The 23,711-nt window shown below is 30.2% G+C and overlaps 1 protein-coding gene and 1 long non-coding RNA gene across 13 annotated transcripts; both read right to left on the reverse strand.

Annotated features, from left to right (window-relative positions):
- Positions 1–2,815: 2,815 nt before the first annotated feature.
- Positions 2,816–9,637, reverse strand: LOC148235206 (uncharacterized). The gene is made up of 8 exons (XM_088186274.1): positions 9,573–9,637; positions 9,317–9,371; positions 9,103–9,248; positions 6,691–7,606; positions 5,382–5,559; positions 5,116–5,313; positions 3,824–3,931; positions 2,816–3,757 (listed from the first exon to the last, which is right to left on the reverse strand). The coding sequence occupies exons 2-8, from the start codon at positions 9,369–9,371 to the stop codon at positions 3,490–3,492; spliced, it is 1,869 nt and encodes a 622-aa protein (XP_088042400.1). The 5' UTR covers positions 9,573–9,637; the 3' UTR covers positions 2,816–3,489.
- A 1,877-nt stretch (positions 9,638–11,514) lies between these two features.
- LOC148235207 (uncharacterized) lies at positions 11,515–17,303 on the reverse strand. Of its 12 annotated transcripts, none has more exons than XR_015809664.1 (5): positions 17,213–17,227; positions 16,598–16,654; positions 16,178–16,421; positions 11,700–12,480; positions 11,515–11,634 (listed from the first exon to the last, which is right to left on the reverse strand). It is a non-coding gene; the product is annotated as an uncharacterized LOC148235207 (long non-coding RNA). The 12 variants fall into 12 exon arrangements; XR_015809663.1 differs by lacking the exon at positions 17,213–17,227 and adding an exon at positions 16,950–17,197; XR_015809666.1 differs by lacking the exon at positions 16,598–16,654 and having other exon boundaries at positions 16,178–16,268; positions 17,213–17,303.
- Positions 17,304–23,711: the final 6,408 nt, after the last annotated feature.

Here is a 23,711-nt window from a genome sequence, read left to right on the forward strand (position 1 = left end):
CTCAAGGAGAAATGCTTCAATTTCTGGCAATAGGGACGCGAAACGTTTTAAAACGTTTCCTCTTGATAACCATCGAACCTCGTTATGAAGCAGAAGATCAGGACATAAGGACACTCGACCAGAATTAGCGCCCGGGCCAGTAGATATTTGTGCCAGAGCCGCACTCAAAGAGCCAAAGAGCCGCATGCGGCTCCGGAGCCGCACTTTGCCGACCCCTGGTCTAGGTCATTATGAATCGGGGCGGATTTATTATTTCTTTGTGATTTTTTCATAACTATTTGGATTTATCCACGTTGGTTGGTTTGCTCCATGATAGAAACCCTCCTCCTTTATCCGGGCTTGGGACCGGCAAGAGTGCAACATATCTACACTCCAGGCGGAATATGTAATATAAATTACACACACACACATATATATACAATAAATAATAAACTTTTCGACCATCGTGACGCATTGGGGTAGCCTGTTAGGTCACGATGGTATTAATTTAATGTAAATAAATAAACACATTACAAATAAATTATAAATTAATAGAACAAGTAAAATAAAATGATTCTACGACAAGGAATCGTTTTTGTTATTATTATTATTATTTAATATTTACTAAGAGTTATTATTTAATATTTACTAAGAGTTTTTATTGATATTTTATTAATTATATCTTATTTATATTTAATAATAAGTATTTAACCCTTTGGCTACCGAAATCCGATATATCGGCTTTTGCTACACTAGCGAGAACTGCCGGATCCGACGGCTCCGAAATCGTAGTATCCAATACATTTTCAACCGTCTGTAGGGTAATTGCTTCAGGGGTTTATAACATTTTTTCAAATATATGTTATAAATATATTATAATCATTATTTTTATACATATACACATATATATATATATATATATATATATATATATATATATATATATATATATATATATATATGTATATATATATATATGTATATATATATATATATGTATAAATATATATATGTATATATATATATATATATATGTATATATATATATATATATGTATATATATATATATATATATATATATATATATATATATATGTATATATGTATATATGTATATATGTATATATACATACATACATACATATATATACATATATATATATATATATATATATATATATATACATATATATATATATATATATATATATATATATATATATATATATATATATATATATATACATATATATATACATATATATATATATACATATATATATATACATATATATGTATATATATATATATATATATATATATATATATATATATATATATATATATATATATATATATATATATATATATATATTCAACAGTCTGTAGGGTATTTTTACTTAAACCATTATTTAAAAATATCATATTTTATTAATTTACGAAAAGTTTTATTTACATTTTAAAAATAAATAACATATTATATACCATTGTTATTGATTCCTGGTCGGAGTTCGGCCGCTCAGATCTCGTATTTTTTAATACGTCATGCGATAATGACTCTTATTACAGCGCAAATAAGAACTAATATAACACACAATCGCATATTCATCATTAATTAGGTCAAGTTCACTGCAGACAGCGTCGCACGCCGCGACAGCATGTTTACAAACTAAAATACACATTTTGACTTTTTAATTATTTAATAAAAAGTCCCGGCAGTTCTGGAACATTTTTCCAAAAATGCCCGGCATCCAAAGGGTTAATAGTAATTATTATTATTATTATTCAATTATTACAAACAATAAAAACCAATCACAAAAACAGTTGACAATATTAAAACAGTCGAAATAACGTATAAATATATTCACAAGTATTTACAAATCACAATTATCATTGAAATATTGATGACATAATTTAATTTCGATTCATAAATTAAAGTATAAAAAAAAGAATTTCCGCGATGCGTTTGTGCTAACCCTAAAAGTGGTCTAAAGAAGCACGATCGAAACCGCGCGCGAAATACAAACGACTAAAATTAAGGCGTGACTTTATAATTATATATACCACTGTTTCATCGCAAATTCTATAAATAAAATCACTGAAATCGTTTACTAGGAACTCAAACTGATTTTTAAAACATATATTGCCAACTGTTACCTTTCCGTTTCTTTAAAAAACGAAGGTTTTAACGAGCGCATCATATCATGCGCTTGGCATTAGACAGTAGATTTAGTTGCGCATCATATCATGCGCTTGGCGTTGAAAGGATTAATGGTATGAACTTTCCTTTTGATTTCTATATCACATTATAGATTCTGTAATATAAATATAACAATTTAATAAAATGTTTGTTATTATTATTATGAAGTCAATTCATAACTTACCGTTCAATTTTTCTATTGAGTTATCAATGAACTGTTTTGAATATTTTTAGCCAAAATCATACTTTCCGTCGCATGAGAATGTATATTCCCGTTAAAAATTCTTCCATGGTGGGTTTCAAAGTACGGAAACATCTTTTTACTAAGTTAGTATTCAGGTCAGGATTATAGCAATAGTTTTCATATAAATTCCTTCAAATTTTTCAACATTGAAATTTTTCAAAGTTGGGATTAATTTATCCGCTTGAGTTGTAGGTATTCCTGCAATAGTAGTTATGGTTACTGCAGATTCTTTACAGTATTCATCAAATATAGTTTCTATCCTATTTTTTAAACGTTTCAGAATTGTTATTTACCAGTTTTTTTCTGTTTTTGTTGCTAGTGATATTTTGTCTGTTTTATCATTTACGACCAGTCAATGTGTGGGAATTTAAAAGGTAATTATAACCATAAGAAATATATGAAGAATTGATTATTCATCTTTGTTACACACATAGCATCGTACAATAATTCAAAAAATATGTTGAAACTACATTGCGGTTCATAAATCCTTTTTCCGTTTAAAAAGGAAGTCTTCAATAATTATTAATTAATATTAAATTCTTTTAACAAACAAAAGTGAATATTAATTCATTCGACATATTTTGATTAATATGGCGTGATAAGCAGTTTAAGTTATAAATACTCTTTGCTAATCAACCAGTTCAATGAAAAAAACCCGATCAAAGTAAAGAAAAATTGTAGAAAATGCAATTTCATTTAATCGATACGAATTCTCAACCACCACAGTAAGAATCTTCATCTGCTTCGCACAGATTAGTTTGTAACGATTAGTTGAACTACAATATAGAGATTTAATACCTCACTTAAATTTAATTATATTTTTTTTTTTATTAAGAAATTCCTATGAGCTTTTTTGTGGGTTTTTTCCAATCACCATATTTTATAATGTATAAAAGTACAAATCTAATATGATCAGTCTAAAATAGAGTTGTCATAATGTTAAAAATACTATTAAATAACGTAAATATGAAAACAATATTATTTCACTCATAAAACTGAATGATTACATCAAATAAAAATAACATAAATAAATAAATTTATCTAAAATATCTGTTCTAATAGATATTAATCCTTGGTTTCCTGATTCATTTTCATTTTGGCATACTGTTTGCCGAGATACTTCATGGCATCTTTGTGAGGTGTGTTTCCTCCGCGTACGTTGCTATAGTTCTCCTTGACGTACAAAGCAAACCCAGTAGCTTCTTTCTTCTGCACCGGCGTCGAAACGATCAAGCCATCTTTATTCTTTTTGTTGATGATGCACTCGAAGTTTCCGCGGCAATATCCACAGCACTTCTTAGTGATGTCGACTGACTTTGAATGACGATCGATTCTACAAATTACATTCATTGTCATCTATTGTATAACCATTAATAAAAATTATATTAAAGTAACTTACTTATAGCCACATTTAGCACATTTATACGTATACTTGAAGTGTATATTGAGATTGTGTCGGACTGGTAAAGATCCTATTTCTGGATATTTTTTTAAAACCCTCGCTATCCTATGAAAGATATTAAATCAGATTATGTTGATTGCTAAAGTGTTGTATTACAGGGCAAGAAAAACGCAGTAGATAAGTGGAAAATTATAATTAATTTTGCTGCCATGGCATAATAAACATATTTAAAACATTACAGACGGATCTGCGACTATCGAATATCATTTAATAAATTTTGCCATGAAGCTAAAAAATTGGCTTCTTGTTCAGGGATGTCATTTAAGCTTTTTCCAGGAGGGGGGGGGGCAAAAGTTGGTCAGTCAGTAGTCGTTTTTTTATATTTCCAAGTCATTAAGTTTATAGTATTTCATTAAATGACACGCATTTTTCTGTCTCTGTTTAGTCCACGTCAGAAGCAATATAACTAAACTAAATTTTGACCAATAGGAAAGCGCAAAAAACAATTATCACTTCTCAGAAGTCAAAAATTCACATCAAAAGCAATAAAATCGTGTCGGCGTTGTTGCAGCGGGAACGCTTGTTAACGTTCCCACCACAACGGCGCCGACACGATTTTATTGCTTTTGATGTGAACTTTTGACTTCTGAGAAGTGATAATTGTTTTTGCGCCCTCCTATTGACCAAAATTTGGTTTGAATATATGTACTTTGACTAACACTCTTATATCAGAAGTTCATAGAAATATGCGAGATGTGACGTCTGTCTGTACTTCTTCTTTCGCTTATTTTCCCCTGAGACATGAATAGTCTTAGTTTGTATTTTGGACTTGACCTAATAAAAGTTCTAAAACTATAATAAATTTCAGAACTTTTATTAGGTTAGTTTTGAGTTTGAACAGCAAATGGACTTTTTGCAACTGTCAAACTGCATCACATCGACATTTTAGAGCACCTATAAGTTAAATTATATTTTCACTGATAAAAATATATACTATCGGTGAAAATACATTTCGATATGATTTCAGCAAAATGACATTTTTTTAAATATTTTAATATCAGGGTTGTCATTTTAGCTATCTTCTTTTTTTTATTTCATTAAATGAAAAATTCTTTTCTGACCAAATTCAAGGAGGGGACAAATGACCCCACCTCTCCCCCCCCCCAAATGACGTCCCTGTTCCTGTCCTCTGCATTAGTCTAACTAAAGACAATTATTTAGCTTCCCGTCAGTAATGTGTTACAATACTTCTCGTGGACAAAAGGTAATGTGAAAGCATGTAGATTTACCATTTCTTCCATGTCGGGCCATGGCCATCCTTCATCTGACCATCAATCAACCAGCAAGCGACGTGGCATAATTCGTGAGCTAGAGTATCCCTCAATCTGTGCGGACTATCCACAACTTTGTTCGATAATTCTACACGAGAACGTTTAGTATTGCCTATTTCTTTATCTCTGGATAGAACAACCTTATTACAAGCCCGTCTGAAAAATAGTAGTATAATTTTATAAACCTACATAATCTCTATATCATTTCTTAGCATTGCAAATACCCAGCTGTAGTTTTTAAGGTAGCGCTCCATATGATCGGCAAGTCTGATGTTATTTCTGAATAGAAAACATTCTCGTTAAACATTTTGAAAAGCTCTGAAGCAAGTTTTTCTTTCTTCGTTTTAAAGTTTTCTATGTAATATTTCGCCTTTTCACACCTCCTCCAAGACGGAATGTTATCTGAAATATTATAAGATATCATTATTGTTTACAGCATTACACATAAAATTTTATACAAGGTATACACTAAAATTTCTGGTCTTCTCAAAAAGCTGATAACAATTTGTTTTAAAATTAACAACGTTATGGCATATTTCAAGTTAATCGGAAATCAAGATTCTTAGCACAATGTTTAGTTTTTTCTCAATAGTGTTCATTTTTTTAAATTTTCTTTGAAATTCATGCTTGTGCAAAATAACCATAAATATTTTTTGATTGAATTTATATTTGCAAATCCATTATGGACTCTAATAACGATAATTAAGTTTTTATCTACATTTACCTTAAATAAAAACTGCCTTTGGGGAGTGGCTCCCTACCCACACGAGAATACGGCGGGAATAGAGCCCAAAACACAGTTAGGAAATTAAATATATACATAAAGTATTTAATTGACATCTAAATTGAGCCACAGCTTTACGGCAAAATTAGCTACAACATTGGAATATTTAAATCATGGGTAATGAACGGATAATTTACATCATTTTTTTAGTGATCGGATTATTGCGCAAACAAAAATTCTGAACATAGATGATTGTTAAATATATTTTTCTTTTGATTATAACTGCTTTATATTTGTATCTATTTTTTAAGTAAATATTTGTGTAACTTTAGGAAATGTAAGTCTATCTTACCAATGTAAATTACTAATAAAATTGTAAAATATTTTTAAAACAGGATATTTTTAAATTAAAATCATATTGACATCTTTGATATATAGACATTATTTTTTTATAAACAGTAGACCCCCAATAATACGATAAATTGGGACCGTGCTATTTGTGTGCATGTAGTTAGGGGACTAGAAAATACTCATACAATTTTTTGCAATACATACGTACGAATAAGGCGCGTGTGGTGAGATATCCTCCCTTTGGCTCGCTCTCACATAAAGTATTGGGTACCCAAATAGCATGTCCACAATTTACCTTGTTATTGGGAGGGGGGGTCTACTGTATATTGATCATCTATGATTGGAAGTATTGCTGTGTGCAATTTTTGTTCGCGCAATAATCACTGAACCAATTTCTTCCTCGTGTAAAACCAGAAAATTTAGGATCTCTCATTATATTTTGAAGCAAATAAAATAACCTGCTAGAGATGCCATGAAACCGTACAATTTAATATCTTGAACGCTCACATATTCTTTGACATTTTCTTTAAGTGCTCTATTCACTTCAATCTGTTTAACATTCTTCTCTTTCTTGTGTTTTGTCGCTTTTGTATCTTTATTAGAAATCTGGTCGCAAGTGTTAAAATCGAGTTTACTTGGCTTTAACTGTTTATCATCTTTCTTTGTAAATTCGTCAATATTTCTATCAAACACAAAATCTGTTTCATCTAAGTAAGCTTCCACTTTTGATTTAACGACATTTAACTCTTTTAAAACTTTTGATTTTATGTTTTTAACATCTTTTCTATCCACTTCTAGTGTTAATTTTTTATCAGCCTTGATATCTAAATTATTTAATTTAGTAATTAAATCACTATCAGTCTCTATAGCTTGTTTGTTGTCATCTTTCAAAATCACAATTTTCTTCTTCTTGAATAATCCAGGCGTCGATCTCCATACATTTCCGTAAAGATTATCCATTAAATGAACCATATCAGGAGTAATGTTACCATTGAAGGACTTCCTGTCTTCATGTTGAATATTCTCCTTTGTTTCGCCTCCTTCTATTAAATTAGCTATATCTGGAGTAGTGTTACCATTAAACGATTTATTCGCTTCATTTTGAACATTCTCCTTTGTCACATATTTTTCTGGTGAATGAAACAAATCAGAAGTGATGTTATCTATTTCATTTAAATGAGATTTATTCGCTTCGTTTTGAAGATTTTCCTTTGTTATATCTTTCTCGTTCAATAAATTCGATTTATTTGCTGAAGAATCGTTGATTCCACCATTTGAGGACCTCAAAGATCCTCGAATTGTGTTCTGATCGCTGCTATCGCTGTCTTTGTGGAACGATATTGGTGAATTTTTATAGAATGCTCGCCGGCACGTCTGTACAACAAAAAAAAAACAATTAATATAATTAAATATAACCAAGACATTTTTGCCTCAATAGAGCTGGGACGTCATTTCTGATTTTTCCAGCAGAGATCAAAAGTTAGTTAGTCAATGATCGTTTTTTTTTAAATTTTCATTTCATTAAGATTCATAGTGTTTCATTAAATGACATGCATTTTTCTGGCCAAATTCTAGAGGGTCCCTGTTTAAAATTCACATCAAAAGCAATAAAATCATGCCGTTGCAGTAGAAACGCTTGGTTATCTAGCGTTGATATTAAGACTTTTTGTAACAATACTACGACTTACAATAAGTGAGAATCAAATGAAGCACATCAAAAATCCACTTCAAAAGTAATAAAATCGTGTCGGCGCCATCACAGTGGGAACGCTCGTTACCGAGCGATGGCGCCATGTCATTGTGTCAGCGCCGCACTGTAATGGCGCTGACACGATTTTATTGCGTAAATTTTTGACTTCCGAGAAGTGATAATTGTTTTTGCACCCTCCTATTGACCAAAATTCGGTTTGAATATACTTTCATTAATACTCTCATATCAGAAATCCGTAGTAATATCGGTAAGGGTAGCAACTATCGAGCAATATGCTAGAATTGACGCCTGTCTGTACTTTTTCTGCTTATTTTCTCCTAATAGATGACTTGGCTTAGTTTATATTTTTAACGTGACTTAATGAAAGTCCTTAAATTATGGTTAGTTTTAAAATTTTCATTATGTTAGGTTTGGGTGAGAGCAGCAAATGGACGTTTCGCAACTGTCAAATTGAGTTTCATAGACATTTTAAGGCAGTATATAATTTCACTAGCGCCTATTAGTTAAATTATATTTTTGCTACTAAAAATATATATTTACTGGTGAAAATGTATTTGGACTTCACTAGTGAAAATGTAGCTTTACAGAAAAATACATATTCACTGTAACATTTTTACATCACATGAAAATAAAATATGAAAGTATGTAAACGTATATATTACTACATATGAAAAAGTTGAAATCATATCATTTTACTAGCACCTGCCAGATAAATTATATTTTCACTGGTAAAAATATATATCTACGGGTGGAAATGTATTCCAATACGATTACACTGAAATGACATGTTTAAAAATATTTTCGAGACTGTTTTTATAGATTTTCTTTAATATAACCCGAAGATATACACCCTGAATAAAGTTGTATCATTTGCCCCCCCCCCCACCCCACCCATTCACCCTAACAAGCTACTGTTTCAAATAAAGTTGGGTTTCTTCTTAAAAAATAGTGACATAATTTAACAAAAATTAAATTAAGGATATCTAACAAACTGTATATTACAATAAAATCAAATTCAGTGTATTATTTTGCATATATGTAAATCTATCCAGTAAAAATATAATAATAATTGTATGTATATCCAGTATTATATGATTCACTCTCACACATTAATTTAAGCTTAAGCTATGTTCCTTTTCCTTTACATTCGTAAGCTTACCACAAATGACGGAGTCGACGTTAATTTACTTTCGATTAAATCATTTGTAAAACTATCAAATTTAAATTGCGATACTTCTTGTTCAGCGATCGGATCATTTTTATATTCATTCTTAGCTTTCTTCTTGAGTGTCAATTTTGAACAGCCTGGAATATATAAACATGGATTTAAAATATGACGCAAAGTTGATACTATTCAAATTATACTGCATTACATTTTTTGGTGGTTGGTGTTCTAGCGATAGTGCGAAAGTTAATTGAATGATCCATCTGAAATGTAATTAGTAGGAGGTTTAATAAATATTACATTGCCGAAGTCAATTGATAAGATTTTTTAAATTGCATAAAAACAATTTAACCTCAAAAATTATTTACATACAATGATTAAAACACTTTGTTTTAATTTAAAAACATAATTTGCATATCGAAATATGTTGAAAACAAACTGAATATAACAAAAAACAATATAACCTCATTGACATTCTTTCCAATCCGTCCTTTCAAGCAACCGTTTTTTTTTAGTGCTGCCAGTAATGAAAATGTTATGTCGCACGTAATGTACATAAACTTCAATTTATTTTACTATTACAATAGTAATAATAAAAAGTAAAATTATATCGTAGTACATTAAAATTACCTATTAATATTTTAGTTATTTAATTATAATATATAAATAATATTATTAATAACAATATATAAAAGATTATTTAATTTTATTAAAGGATCAATTATTCTCTCACGGCGTATTTGATAGTGTAACATCAAATTTGTTTCTTATCGCCGTACGCGTGATTGTTTCCCAAACATCGCAATTAAACGCTTACTCGTGTCACCGATAACACTGCATAACACGCGGCGATACTGATAAACGATTAATTACGAGTTTTAACCAATATTTAGGGGTATTAACATGCACACGGCGGTAAAGAACTAAGTTTTAAATTTAAAAACATATTTATGTAGCTAAGCATTGCTGGCCACTTTCGCAGACGTTAAGGCCAAAAGCAGAACAAATGTTCAAAATAATCTGGTTTCTGAGCGTGGTGCCGATAAAATTGACAAGTGCCTGGAATTCTGAACAAGCAATAGAATTTAAAATTTGAATTCGATAGTTTCTATAATTTATATAAATGAAGTTATATAAAAATGAAATTAAAATAGTTTAAAATAAATATTGTAAAATAAACACTACAAAAAGTTTTAGAAATGTACAGTAGACCCCCCAATAACACGGTAAATTGGGGGAATGCTATTTGAGTGCGTGTAGTTGGGGGACTAGAATATGTAAGTACGAATCAGGTGCGTGTGGTGAATTATTCTCCCAATCGCTCGCTCACATATATAGTAATGGGCACCCAAATAACATGTCCCCGATCTACCGTGTTATTGGGGGGTGGGGGTTACATATAGAAATACTGTTGATGTTGATTTCATCGATCAAATATAATTAATTGTGTCCCATTAATTAAGTTAAACAACACAAACATTTTAAAATAATACATAAATTTAAACAAAACATTATACAGAAAAAATATATCGTGATAATATCCACATGTAAATATAATAATATATTTTTTATATTAGTTAAAATGCATTTAATAGTTCTAAATATTATGAATTTAGGCCTGTCATAAATGATGATCTGATTATAATATAATGTTAAAACAGCTTTAAATATTATGAATTTAGACCTACCTATCAATATTTGAACTTATATTGTATAATGCAAAAATGATTTGTAATTGACGCACCGACCGTGAGAGTAAAATATTTTACGTATTAGAGCGCTATAATTCAACATACCGATCAACTTTATAAAACACTAAGCTTTTTTATGCCGACTAAACGACTTAAACTTAAACATTTAAGACTTTCTGCAAGTGTTATTAACATTTAACAAGGAACAGCACTTTAGGAGTAAAAAAACAGATTGCAAAATTAACAGATTTTGTTGAAAATATTTTACATTATTATAATATTAACTTAAAGCGAGGTTTCCAGCTTTGTCTTACTGAGTTCGTGCGAACGTAAACCAAGTGGAGTTGACAGTCATCTGGTCTAGCCCACGTACTCTATCTCCAACGCTTCCAGTCTCTTCAATTTTTTTTCACTTCATTGCGAATTGTTCTCTCAATAAAACGTTGAAATTTAATATAATCTTTCCGAAAATTTCGATACATAGTTCGTACAGAATTATTATTTCTGTAGAACAATTGAACAATTTTTAACTATCATTTAACACTTTAAACACGCGTGATTATTGACAGCTGTCTGGTTTACAGTGCTGCCAACATAGTAAACTCGTATTGGATCAATCTGTATGTATATATAGAGTTTTTCTTGACAATGAAAAGGAGCAGTTCTCTTACAAAAATTATAAATAGTAGTAATATTAATAATTTAAAAAAATACAAACAATAATATAATAAATTTATTATGTTCGCATTCATCATCACAATTTATAATATCCAGTGCGATTAAATCTATTCATCTTGATTGAAAACCTCGGCGTCAGTTGTATCTTCCAAATATTCTGAAACAACCGTGTAAATATATTATTATTAAAGCAAATAGTTTAAAGACTAAAGCTATCATTACCCATTAATACTCTGTGAAGATTTGTAATCGAACTGTCGATTAATTGTCTAATGGTATCATCAAAAGATTTTATTTTTGTTTCGGGAGTATAATTTTTTCTCATTTCACTCTCCTCCGTATCGGTGAGTTCTAATGTTCGAATGTATCTTTTTAGTAAATTTTCATACCTTTGCTCTATATTTTGACAAGACCTCCTATCTTTCTCGTATAGTAATTTAATGTTCTCCAAATTATTTAATATAGTCCGCCTCATGTTTTCGAGAGTGCCAAGTAATTTATTATTCGATGTCATCAAGTCAGTGACATTAGAAGAGGCTGTGATTGTCTGTTTTGTAGTTGTAGGTATTTCAGTAGTAGATATCGGTGTAGTTTTCCTTTCAGTTGTAGAAGAATAAGTAAATGAATTCAAGAACCTTTCATTTGCTAAAGGCCTTCTTCGCTCTGTAGTTGTTGACAGCAGTTCAACATAATTATTTGTTGTGTTATTATCCATGTCATTAATTCGCTGGTAAACCATAATTTTCCAATTTTCAGTTGTTTTTATTGCAAATGCTATATTGCCATTTTTTGGAAACACTGCCATATATAGTATTCTGTGAAGGAAAAAAGATTTTGCTTCTTCGGCTTGTATTATGTTGTCTTTGCCAAAACTGCTTGCAGTTTTAAAAGAAAACAGTTTACCATGTACGTTATTAACAGTATCTCTTGTGAGTAGATAAATTACGTCATTATCAATATCATAAGCCAAAAACGTGACTACCATGTTAGGTTTCGTTCGTACCTGAAATTTAGAATAATATGAATTGTAATCTTTATTTGCGTTACTTGCTTCATATGGTTGTTGTTCACATTATTATAAGAATACACGTTTTTTGTGGTTTTTTTTACAAGGGCTTATATTAGCACTATTTTTTCTATTCATATATTTTTATTTACACAAAAAATCATTTTATTTAGTCTCAGATACATATATGTATCTTGTATATACATCAGTGGCGTACGGTGGGTGTTAATATTGGGTGTGCTATAAAAAATAAAAAAAGTACATTTTTTCATTTTTATTAGCCGAGCTTTTTCCCATATATAAATAAATAAATAAATAAATAAATAACCACAAACTTATAATTATTTATATATAAAATCTAATCTTCTTTTTTTGATCAAAAATTTTTCTATCACGCTGTCATATAAAGTGCTCTTCTTTTTAATATCCATAAGGATCCCTTTTTATATTGAAATCAAGCTAAGCCACATAGCCTTTCTTGGCCTTGGGTACTTCGAAAACAAATATTAATTCGTTTCAGAGCAGAAAATGAACGTTCTGCTGAAGCAGTACTGCTTGGAAGAGTTAATATTAGTTTGCCTAATTTATCTATTTCCTGAAAACCTGACTCAAAATTATTTGTGTTCATAAATTGTACAAGCTCATGAACAGATTTCTTTGCAAATTCAGGCAAATGATAAAGAACAGCAAGCTCATTTTTTAAACTTATATAATCAAATAATGTTCCATAAAATTGTTGCAGTTTGGTAAGTAATTCATTTGGAAATTTTCCCTTATATTGCTCATATTTTTCTTTCTCCAGAAGGTGAAAATATTCCAATTTGGACATTGAAGAAAAACGGTTTTCAATTTGCTTACATATATTATCAACTATTGTATTAAATAGTTGGCAAAACGCGTGCTTTTCTTCAACAAGCAAATCATTACTCAGTCTTGGATAATTTTCTTCCGTTACATAAGAATCCCATAATGTTTCATAATTATTTTCCTGTTCATGTCTGAGTTGTTGCAAAATTTCGGTAACTTTCTTACAGCAATATAATATGTCAAAAGATTTGGATTGTAAAATGTTGTATAACACATCAGTTTTTCCAAAAAGGTTTGAAAATATGTGGAGAAGTTTTCTTGTTTTAAAATCTTCCAAAAAGCTAAGAAAACCTCGTGCTTTTATTACAGTGTCGGGGTTCCATAGTTCACAATTTTTCACGACGTCTCGAAGAAAGTCCGTAAATTCATTTCTGTATTTTTGCACTGTGTTACTTAACCGTGATGTGTAATTCCATCTTGTAGGTGTAACAGAAGGAAGTCTTCTAGCTACAAACTCTTGTAAAGCATTTATTCGTTTGGAAGATTTCGAAAAGAATGCAGACAATCCATTTAAAGTTTGAAAGAATGATTTGCACACTTTTATATTGGAAAGACCTTGTTGTAATGTTAAATTCAACATATGAGCATAGCAGTGTGTAAAAAGGCCAATGGATAAACATCGAGTACTTTGGCTTGCAAACCATTAATATGCCCACTCATTACACTCGCCCCATCATAAGTCTGTCCAACTAATTTTTCTTGAATTTGAAATTCTTCAATTATATTTACAACGTGGCAAAATAAGCCATCGGCTGTTTTATCAGAGCTAACGTCTGTAAAGCCAATAAACCGCTCGTAAACTTTACCTTCATAAACAAAACGCAAAACTGTTGAGAGTTCGTCATTATATCTGAAGTTTCGTCAAGAATAATAGCGACAAAATTTGCTGAATTTACTTCTTCCTTAAGATGATCTTTAATAACATCACCAATTGCTTCAATTATGTCATTCCGTATGGATGGGGAAGTACCACGAAACACCGTTGCAGTATTTAAATGAGTATCCAAAACAGAATCGTATTCTCGAAGTGCATTTAAAAATTTAAGGTAATTGCCTTTGTTTAGTGAATTACAGGACTCATCGTGGACTCGAAAAGGTTGTTCTTGTTTTCCTAGATATACTACTGCGTCAATCATTCGCTTTAATATTTCTCTATTTTTATGAACTTGTTCATTATGTTGACTTATATTAGCTTTACGTTGAGCGTCAATCATGACTTCAATTCGTTGTTTTCCAAACATTTTGAGAGAAAAAAATGATTGAACGTGTGACTGCGCTCTTTTGTGTTTTTTCAGTGCCGTTATCAGATGACTAAGGTCAGCAAATCCACTTTTATTCCACACGCTTCTTTCTTTGGAAAACAATAAACATGGCCAACAGAACAATCTAGATCGAAGTTCGCAGCCTGTTAACCACTCAGTTCGTTCATATGATGAAAATGAAAAATGTCTTGTATATTCACATTTATTGTCTTTATGCTTCATAAATAAATTGGGAAGAGGTGGACGTGGTTTGCCAATTTTGATTATCTTCAATTTAATTTCATAACTTCTTTTTGAAAATGGATTATTCAAAATATCTTCAACAGTATTCTTCATCATTTTTGGGGTAAATAAAAAAATATAATCTAGAATAGAAAATTAAATATTGATCATATGTAAATAAGATAATAAACTATTTTACGCCAAAATATAAAAAATGAGTGACCTGTTATTGTGATATAATGTAATAAAAAAGCAGCGACGGACGCAAGAGTTTTTGAAGTACGCGCACCAAATTCGAGACCAATTTTACTACTGAGCGCTGCCAGCCGACAGATCGACTTCAGCCGTTAAATCTCGGAACAATTTACTTTAGTCGGCCGCCGCACTCAAGGTCGGCGCGCCACATGAGTAATACATAGCGTGTCGGTCGCGCGGAAACTTTTAGAGCGACTGATAAATACCAATGCATACTATACACTGCATATTAAAATTTTATAATTTTGCATACTACTGTATGCAAAATGATGTCGCTTTATGCCCTAAATTTTCTGAATTTCTAAATTTATATTTTAGATGGTTTTGCGGGTGTGCGCCGCACACCTAGCACACCCTGAATATACGCCCCTGATATACATATATACCAGCATAATAGTCCAGTGATATAGATTAATGACTAATAACTGAAAGACCTGGTTTTGAATTCCATATGAAACAATAGTGATTGTAAATTTCTATCGTGTCTGAAATATCGATATTAATGATTATTGTGAAATTATGATAGACCATCACAGATTAGGTTTTTTTAGATTTTCCTAATCTTATGGATAATTATCGTGATGAACAATTAAAATAAAAATCAATTTAGGTCTTGCATATATATTGATTAAAGTTGTAATAATAGTGTCTAATTAATAATATATATATATATATATATATATATATATATATATATATATATATATATATATATATATATATATATATATATATATATATATATATATATATATATATATATATATATATATATATATATATATATATATATATATATATATATATATATATATATATATATATATATATATATATATATATATATATATATATATATATATATATATATATATATATATATATATATATATATATATATATATATATATATATATATATATATATATATATATATATATATATATATATATATATATATATATATATATCACTGATTTACAGACTTTAAGTAATCGTTGATTGTGTTTATCCAGCGGTAACGCATTGTCATAACGCTTGAAGTGTTGAATGGGAAGTTTACAATAAATATATTAATATACACTTACTTTGCTTGGATTTCTACTTCTGCTATTAGGTGTACATAAAAGTTCTCCATCCACTAGTTCAAAAAAATTTCCATATACATCAGTAACAGATCTGGAAGGACTGCGTATGTTTTTATCTTTTGACAATACACTTAAAACGTTATCATCGATGTTCAATATATATTTTGTTCTATCGGTCGTTGTAAATTTAACTGTGTTTTTATTTAATTCCATCCATCTTGGTTGTGATATTAATTCTATTTCTCTATTTAGCACCAATTTAAAATTACCACCCGCAAGTGTTTGGCGAACATCAGGTAATAAGCATTGAACAGGTATTATTATAAAATAAATTAACAAAAGGTACTTCATCGTGTCTAATATACATATATATATGTGTATATTATATAAACACAAATGACGAATTATACGAATGCTAACGTGCAATCACTATAAAGTCTCACTATATTCTGGTGTTTTCACATGTAATTATGATAGCTAAAGATCACAAAGTTCACAACAAATTTGATAATTCAATATAAATAATCAACTTTATGTAAGGCAATGCATGATATTTTTATCGTTAATTAAAATATATTTAAAAGTTACATATATTTTTTTATGAAGTCCTAAGCTGATTTCCAGCGAGATAGTGAATTTAGGCACATTTTTATTGCAACAATGGTTGCTTAATAAAGAAGGATGTGGTTGTTTGCACCTACTGTAGGTACAAATTATCAGCTTCCCTAATGCGTCATGATGGGCATTATACAAACAATAATAAATATTCAACTCCTCATAGCTATTGCCGAAAACTTCCTTGTGTTCAGCAGGCTCGTTGAGATGCCTGCTCTTCTGGCCGACACTGGTTGCGAAACGTGCATTTGCTTTTCAAACCCAAACCTAACCTAAACGAGCTAATCTAATGGAAGTTCAAAAACTATAATTAGTTTTAGGACTTTCATTACGTCAGGTTTGGGTTTGAACTACAAATGGACGTTTCGCAACTTATGAATATAATTATAGTTATTTATAGCCAGTTAAAATGTAACAAACAATTGATTTATATTATAACTCCACTGATAATATCAGTGATACTGTATTTATTCACTGCGCGGATGAACAGACACTCGTGCATTCGGAATATGTTGGTCTTAACAGTTGATGTGTTGCCCTTTAAAAAAAAAATTCGCTAGTAGCGTACAGGATCTAACAAGTAAGTAATGTTCATAACTACCTATGTAAAACTACCATTTACGTATCTACTGTAGGTGCAAATAGCCAATAATTCTTATCTACAGTAAATGCAAATAACCACATCCAATAAAGAAATAGCAGTTAAAAATAAATATGCAATGTAATTTCAGTTACATAATAAAAGTATTCTACAAGAGAAGCCATTAAAAATCTTTCCGAAAGTTTCTTTACTCGTACAATATAGTAAGAGAATATGTAAACGATGAGAGATCTTTTATACACAACTATAATTATTATATTATTTTTATGATAAATATATTACTAGCCAATTATGTTTCTTTAGCACCTGCCAGATAAATTATATTTACACTGGTAAAAATATATATCTACCGGTGAAAATGTATTCCGGTATTATTTCATTTAAATGACATATTTAAAAAAATATTTTCGGGATAGATTTGAGACTGTAGAAGAAGAGACTGAAGGAGAAGTTATAACACGAAAATTTCAGTTCTTCCAGGGAGGGGCAATGGTCGTCTTTTTAACATTTCGATTTCATTAAGATTCATTGTATTTCATGATATGACATGCAAAATCACGTCCCTGTGCAAAAGTAATGCATATTTGAATTCAATTGAATTTCAACGCGAAAGGCCGCGCAGCGAAATTTTTTTATAATATATTAATTAAAACGTCTTTTTTCATTTTTTACTTTCAAGTATTGATTGCAAAACGTAACTTCGTTTTCCATCGCTGCTAATTGAATAGTGATCGAGTACCGGCCGACGACAGGTTGGTGACCTCTGGAGCGTGTGTGTGGTGGGTGGTTGGTGGTCTCCCGCGGCGAAGCTGTTTTGTCTTATTGTAAATTATCACCTTTTGGTACGGAGAGCTCTGGCGGCCGCTTATCGAATCACAGATCACCTATGGCGCACCTCTATCGCCTCGGATTCTACAAAAGTCAGGGCTGCCACGCAAAGCAGCGAAAATAGACTCCCCAAAATTGATTCAGTTGGTATCATAGAAGTCCTTGATTGATTTTTTAATACATTATTTATTAAATGATATATTTTAAAATCCAAGCCAGTAAATTTGTGTACAGCAAAATTTAATATCGATAATATCGACCGAGTCCAATCAAAAACGCTGATAGAAATGTGCAATTGAAACATAATATAGTTCGATAGTTTGTCACTAATATAGCGCTACTCACTCGTAAAGAGGCAACCATAAAAACATATTTTTAACGAAAACTAGCAGAAGTTTTATTAGTTTTATCGTTGCGAATTGTTTGTTCTCATCGTAGTCTGCTTAACGCAGTCTCCTAAAAGATTAGGTTGAAGTGTTGAACTCTTGGGATTCCGGTGACTGCTTAGCTGGACCTGATCTGACGTGGAAGTAAAAAGCGGCTGCCTTTTCAAACTACTAAGGATCATCGCGGTCGATACTCAGCGTAGCTTCCCTTGGTAGAAGTTTGGCTGAACTCTATTTTATTTCAAGTCGGAGGTGAAGTGGTGGAACTGTCAGGATCTCACTGAAGGAAGTTTATGATGCAAGTGCATTGAGTACGCCGTTTTCGAGCTTACATACCATTTGTGAATTAGGGGTGGTCCAATGCGTTTTAGTAGAATATATACTTGGTGATTCGGTGCGGTTATTGCTCAATAAAAAATCTGTTACATTTAGACATTGTGATGCTTCTATCTTTCACTGTTTTAGCAAATAATGATAATTCTTTATTTTTATTAAGAATTTCCGCTTAGTTTTTGCAATCTCGAAGAAGTTAATTTAATGTACTCGCCATCTGTGAATAATTTTCCTTTCTTAGCGATTTCCTGACTCACGATAAAGCTTAAAAAATTAACAATATCAGAAGATTGCATCCAGTAATTAATTAAAGGGCTTGGTTTTCAACACTTTTATAAGGATCTCCAGCTGATTTCTTTTTTGTGTCACCGATAGTATACGCACTTGCAAATGAGTCGTGTTTTCCCAATTTTTTCTGTGTCAATTTTTTTTATATATGAGACAGGTCAGAAGGCTGAGATAAACGCGGAGGTATCAGTCCATTACTATTTCAGTTCACGATGTTTATCTTCCGTTTTTTTGTTTTGTTTTGTAGGCGTATTAAAGGGCACTACAAAAATATTTTTTAAATACAAACAATAAAAACATAAACTTTCATTTCTCATATGTATTTGTGTAATGAATTAAAAATTGAAGTTTATCACAAACACGTGTTCAAAGATTAAAATATTAACTTGTGAGTGATCGTATTCTTGAAACTCGCGTTAAAATAAACTAGACACTAGTGAGATTACACAAAGGCCCTCGTTACGACTCTTGCTTCGACTAAAAAAAGGGTTCTCCCATAAATAACACGCAAGGATTGAATGAATATTTCTTTGCTACAAAATGTATCATAGGAAGATAAATAGCACCGTAAGGCCACAATATTCCCGTTGCACAATTCGACCTTGGATATGACAATCAAGCAAATGTCACTTTCTAAAGGCGTATAATTATGTCGTTGTTCTAAGAGACGAGTGCAATGATTAGCTGGACGATTGTGATTTGTCAGCAAACTTTGCAGGCCTGAATATATAAGGCTGGTCACCAATGAGGACCTGGCAGACTCCGGAAGACACTTGAAGAGACTAACAGATTCATCTTACCTAGCAGATGCACCCCCACCGACAGACGCGAAGATACGACTTGAGACTCCCGAATACGATCATCGCAGCTGAACTGCCTCCACACTGTCACCTGAAGATCTTCCACGGACATCATCCCTGCGCCAGCTTCTCCACCACTACTGGTAGAACACGATACACGCCCATCATAGTAGCCGCAATATATGTAATAAATCTAATAAAATTATCACTAGTTTCCACCTGCATCTTACTGGATGCGAATATTTAGGATTAACAAACCTTAAATATTCTTAAAAAATAAACGTAACAAAATTAAAATATTTATATATCAGAATAATTTATAGTATCTTTAAACTCTATTTATATTATAATGTATTATTTGTTCATAAAAATGTCAGCGACAAATTACTTGAATTATTTAGAAATATTTTGCACTGTATTTGCTGTAAAAGCGAGATATAAATTAAATAAACAATCATACTTTTTTGCGATGACCGTCTGATTACACCGTCACTCAATAGCATTCACTATTACACAAATATGCAGTTACATACTTGATTAAAATCTATGTAGAATCGATTCGAAAATCTAATATTGACCTGACAGTAATCTGTTACTAAACGCTGAATCATAAAATACTATTATAACATCATATTTTCTCTATTGGTGCAATAAACTCGTAGAAGCATCACATGTGAATAATTATAGTTTCGATAACGTCATTATATAGTACAATAAGTGTAAATATCAATGTCAAAAAATAAAAAATGTGAATTTGTCAAAAAAGCCGCATGCGGCTTGCGAGCCGCTATTGTTGCCTACGCAACGTTTTAACAATTTTAAATATAATTTCTAAAAACTACATTTTTTTTTAAATAAATTGCCACTTAATAGCAAAGTCAGTTTAAAGCTACATATTGCGCCAACAATTCACTTGTGAGACTCATTAAAAAAGATTCGATAAAAATTCGGTCCGTTTCATAAAAGCATGTGTGTTAAAAATCATAAAATATTGCATCGACAATTTGCATGTATGACGCATTATACATATATGATTTAAAATAAATTGGAGTTAATTATTTATAAAAATATTTACAAAACATCATAACAAATAATATGGATACATATTAAATTGCCATATTATTTAATATATAAAATTGTTCAACCCTGGCGCACACTGCAGGGGTTGAGGTGTTTTATTAAAGCTCGTTATACCTACTGTCTATTAATTTTATGAATCATAAAGGTTGTAAACTTACAAAGTGTTTTTAGTTTTTTCACATTCACGAGCTACCTTCATTTCTCACATGGTGTTAGGCCAATAATTTAAAACGGCGATCGGCAACCATTGCATAACATTTACAGATATGTTTTGTATACATAGCTTAACTTCAATAGTTTAACATTCGTTAATAAACATTAGATAAGGAATAAGATTCAAATCGCCTGTAATTTTCAATACATAAATTTAATAAAATAGTTGACTATCGCTGACGTGCCACGTTACGTGTGAATATCGTTTAATTTATACGTTTTCGATGCACATAAATAAAAGATTTCGTTATGTTCCAAGCGTGATATAGTACGAAACGATTATGCATACAAAAAAAGTATCTTAGGTGATAATTATATACAGAGACTATCACTAATGAGGTATGAACAAATTGTTTTTTGGTATATAAATACAAGAATTTTAATGTTGATTCTATAATTAAACGATTGACGTATGTAAATCTTGTGGGAATTAATATTAATATAATACTAAATTTATTAATGTTTTATTTATGGGAAAAAATGAGCGTTTAGCGAGACTGTATATAAATATTTAAAACTGCTTGACAAATTGCATCATAAATAATATTAAACAATAAATATTATTATTTAAAATATTTGCTATAAATATAACGGGTGTCAGTTGATTTGAGGATTGAATTATAATATTATAATATTTTTCTTATATTGAGAATAACAGTTACATAAGTAAACCAAATAGAATACCCATATTTTCTTAGGGATTCAGTATTCTAATCATAGATTAACCATTAAATGCATGATTTTTCCAAATTCAATAATAAAAATATTTTTATACTAAAATTAGGCTGAAAATGACGGAAAAAATAATTAAAAAATATTTAGGCTTATTTGTTAAATATATTTATAAAAAAAAATGCTTGGTGTAAATATGCATATATTAAAACTAAAAACATACAAAAACTATTTACGAGTGGAAATTCTTAAAGCAGTTTTTCTTCCTATTAAAATATAAGACCACACCACATTTTTCACACATTGTTTGTGAATTCGGCATTTTGCATCTATTCCTCTTGGTCAATATGGGCGTGTGTCTACAAGTGCATGCTTTGTTTATTTTATGCAACTATTACAAAAAATAGAAATCAAAAATAAACAAAGAATGGTAGACTAACCTTTTTGGAGTATATAAATTTATTTTATTTTGTTTTATATCTACTAGCACCAATGAAAACAAATGTTTAAATTCCAAAAAATGTGACACATCTGCACCTAACATTATCATACTATTACAGAGACATCTATCGGAATAATTTGAAAACACAATGGCTCGGCGTTTGTTACACATATGTAACACTATGAAATAGAGTTATTTTATTGAACGTAGACTGAGTTATAAGCGCTTGAATATATTGTTGCTGGTTTGCAGCACCATGCATTTAAGGGTTAAGACAGACATATGGCGATGATTCGCCGGTTTTAATAATGAAATCTAAGATTGTAGTAAGATTGGGAAAATCTAAGAAAACCTTATGCAATTTATTATAGCATAATATAAACAAAGGTTATCTATAGTTATTATCAGAATAAAAGATATCAATCTAATTCTAAATATTCATTAATTACTCAAAAATATTGTTTTATTTCATATAATCACACAGTACGGATCTACTATCAAAAATGAATTGAATTATTTAATGATTATTTTACCTTTAAATTGCAAAAAAATATTAAAATAATTTAATTACTCAAGCCAAGCTTAAAACCATAGATAATTAACTTTTTTTTATAAAACTCACAATTTTATATTAATAATAATAATACTGTACATCATTTAGCCATTAATAAGACAATATGATATTGATTTCATCATATTTTTTTTTATTGCCGCTTTTTTATGATAGATTGTTTTTAGTAATTCATTGTGATGCTTATGTAATTTAATAAATAATATTAATAATGATTTATATAATCAAATTCCAGGCTTTTTATTATAATAATTATGATTTTTTAAAAATACATAAGAGTAATGACATTGACAAAAACTAATTGCATTTTTTTGACAATATATTGACGACTAATCTGCGGATTTTTTGTGTTATATATGTATGCTACAGTGTATGTATATTTTATTACCTTCTACTACTGAAAATATAATTTCACTGACAGGTACATACATCATTATTATTGTTAACTCATAACTGAATTTAAAAAAATGGTACCCATGAAGATTCGAACCAACTACTTTTCGATTCGTAACCCATCTATCAGAAGTGACGTCTACTCTTCTCAGAGGTCAAATACGAACGTTTTATTCGCCAGAAACTATAATGTTACGTTGTTTACACGTGTTTGAGGTTCCTAAAGCATTTGTCGAAACTCAATCCCAATTTTTAAAACTAGCCTTCGGGAATGTCTACGTCGTCCGATTAGTCACTCGATACGGTCGTACG

This window comes from Plectrocnemia conspersa, unplaced genomic scaffold (assembly GCF_051122295.1).
Source record: "Plectrocnemia conspersa isolate PC_06_02 unplaced genomic scaffold, ASM5112229v1 ptg000005l, whole genome shotgun sequence".
In the NCBI taxonomy this organism is placed as follows: Eukaryota; Metazoa; Arthropoda; class Insecta; order Trichoptera; family Polycentropodidae; genus Plectrocnemia; species Plectrocnemia conspersa.

What these genes read in the sequence shown, in the direction of transcription:
- LOC148235206 (XM_088186274.1), bottom strand. Translation starts at nt 9,371, where the DNA reads ATGGATCATTCAATTAACTTTCGCACTATCGCTAGAACACCAACCACC. An exon ending in AACACCAACCACCAAAAAAT is followed by an intron (nt 9,249 to 9,316) that starts GTAATGCAGTAT and finishes TATATATTCCAG; the next exon opens with GCTGTTCAAAATTGACACTC. An exon ending in ACCTTAAAAACTACAGCTGG is followed by an intron (nt 5,314 to 5,381) that starts GTATTTGCAATG and finishes ACTATTTTTCAG; the next exon opens with ACGGGCTTGTAATAAGGTTG.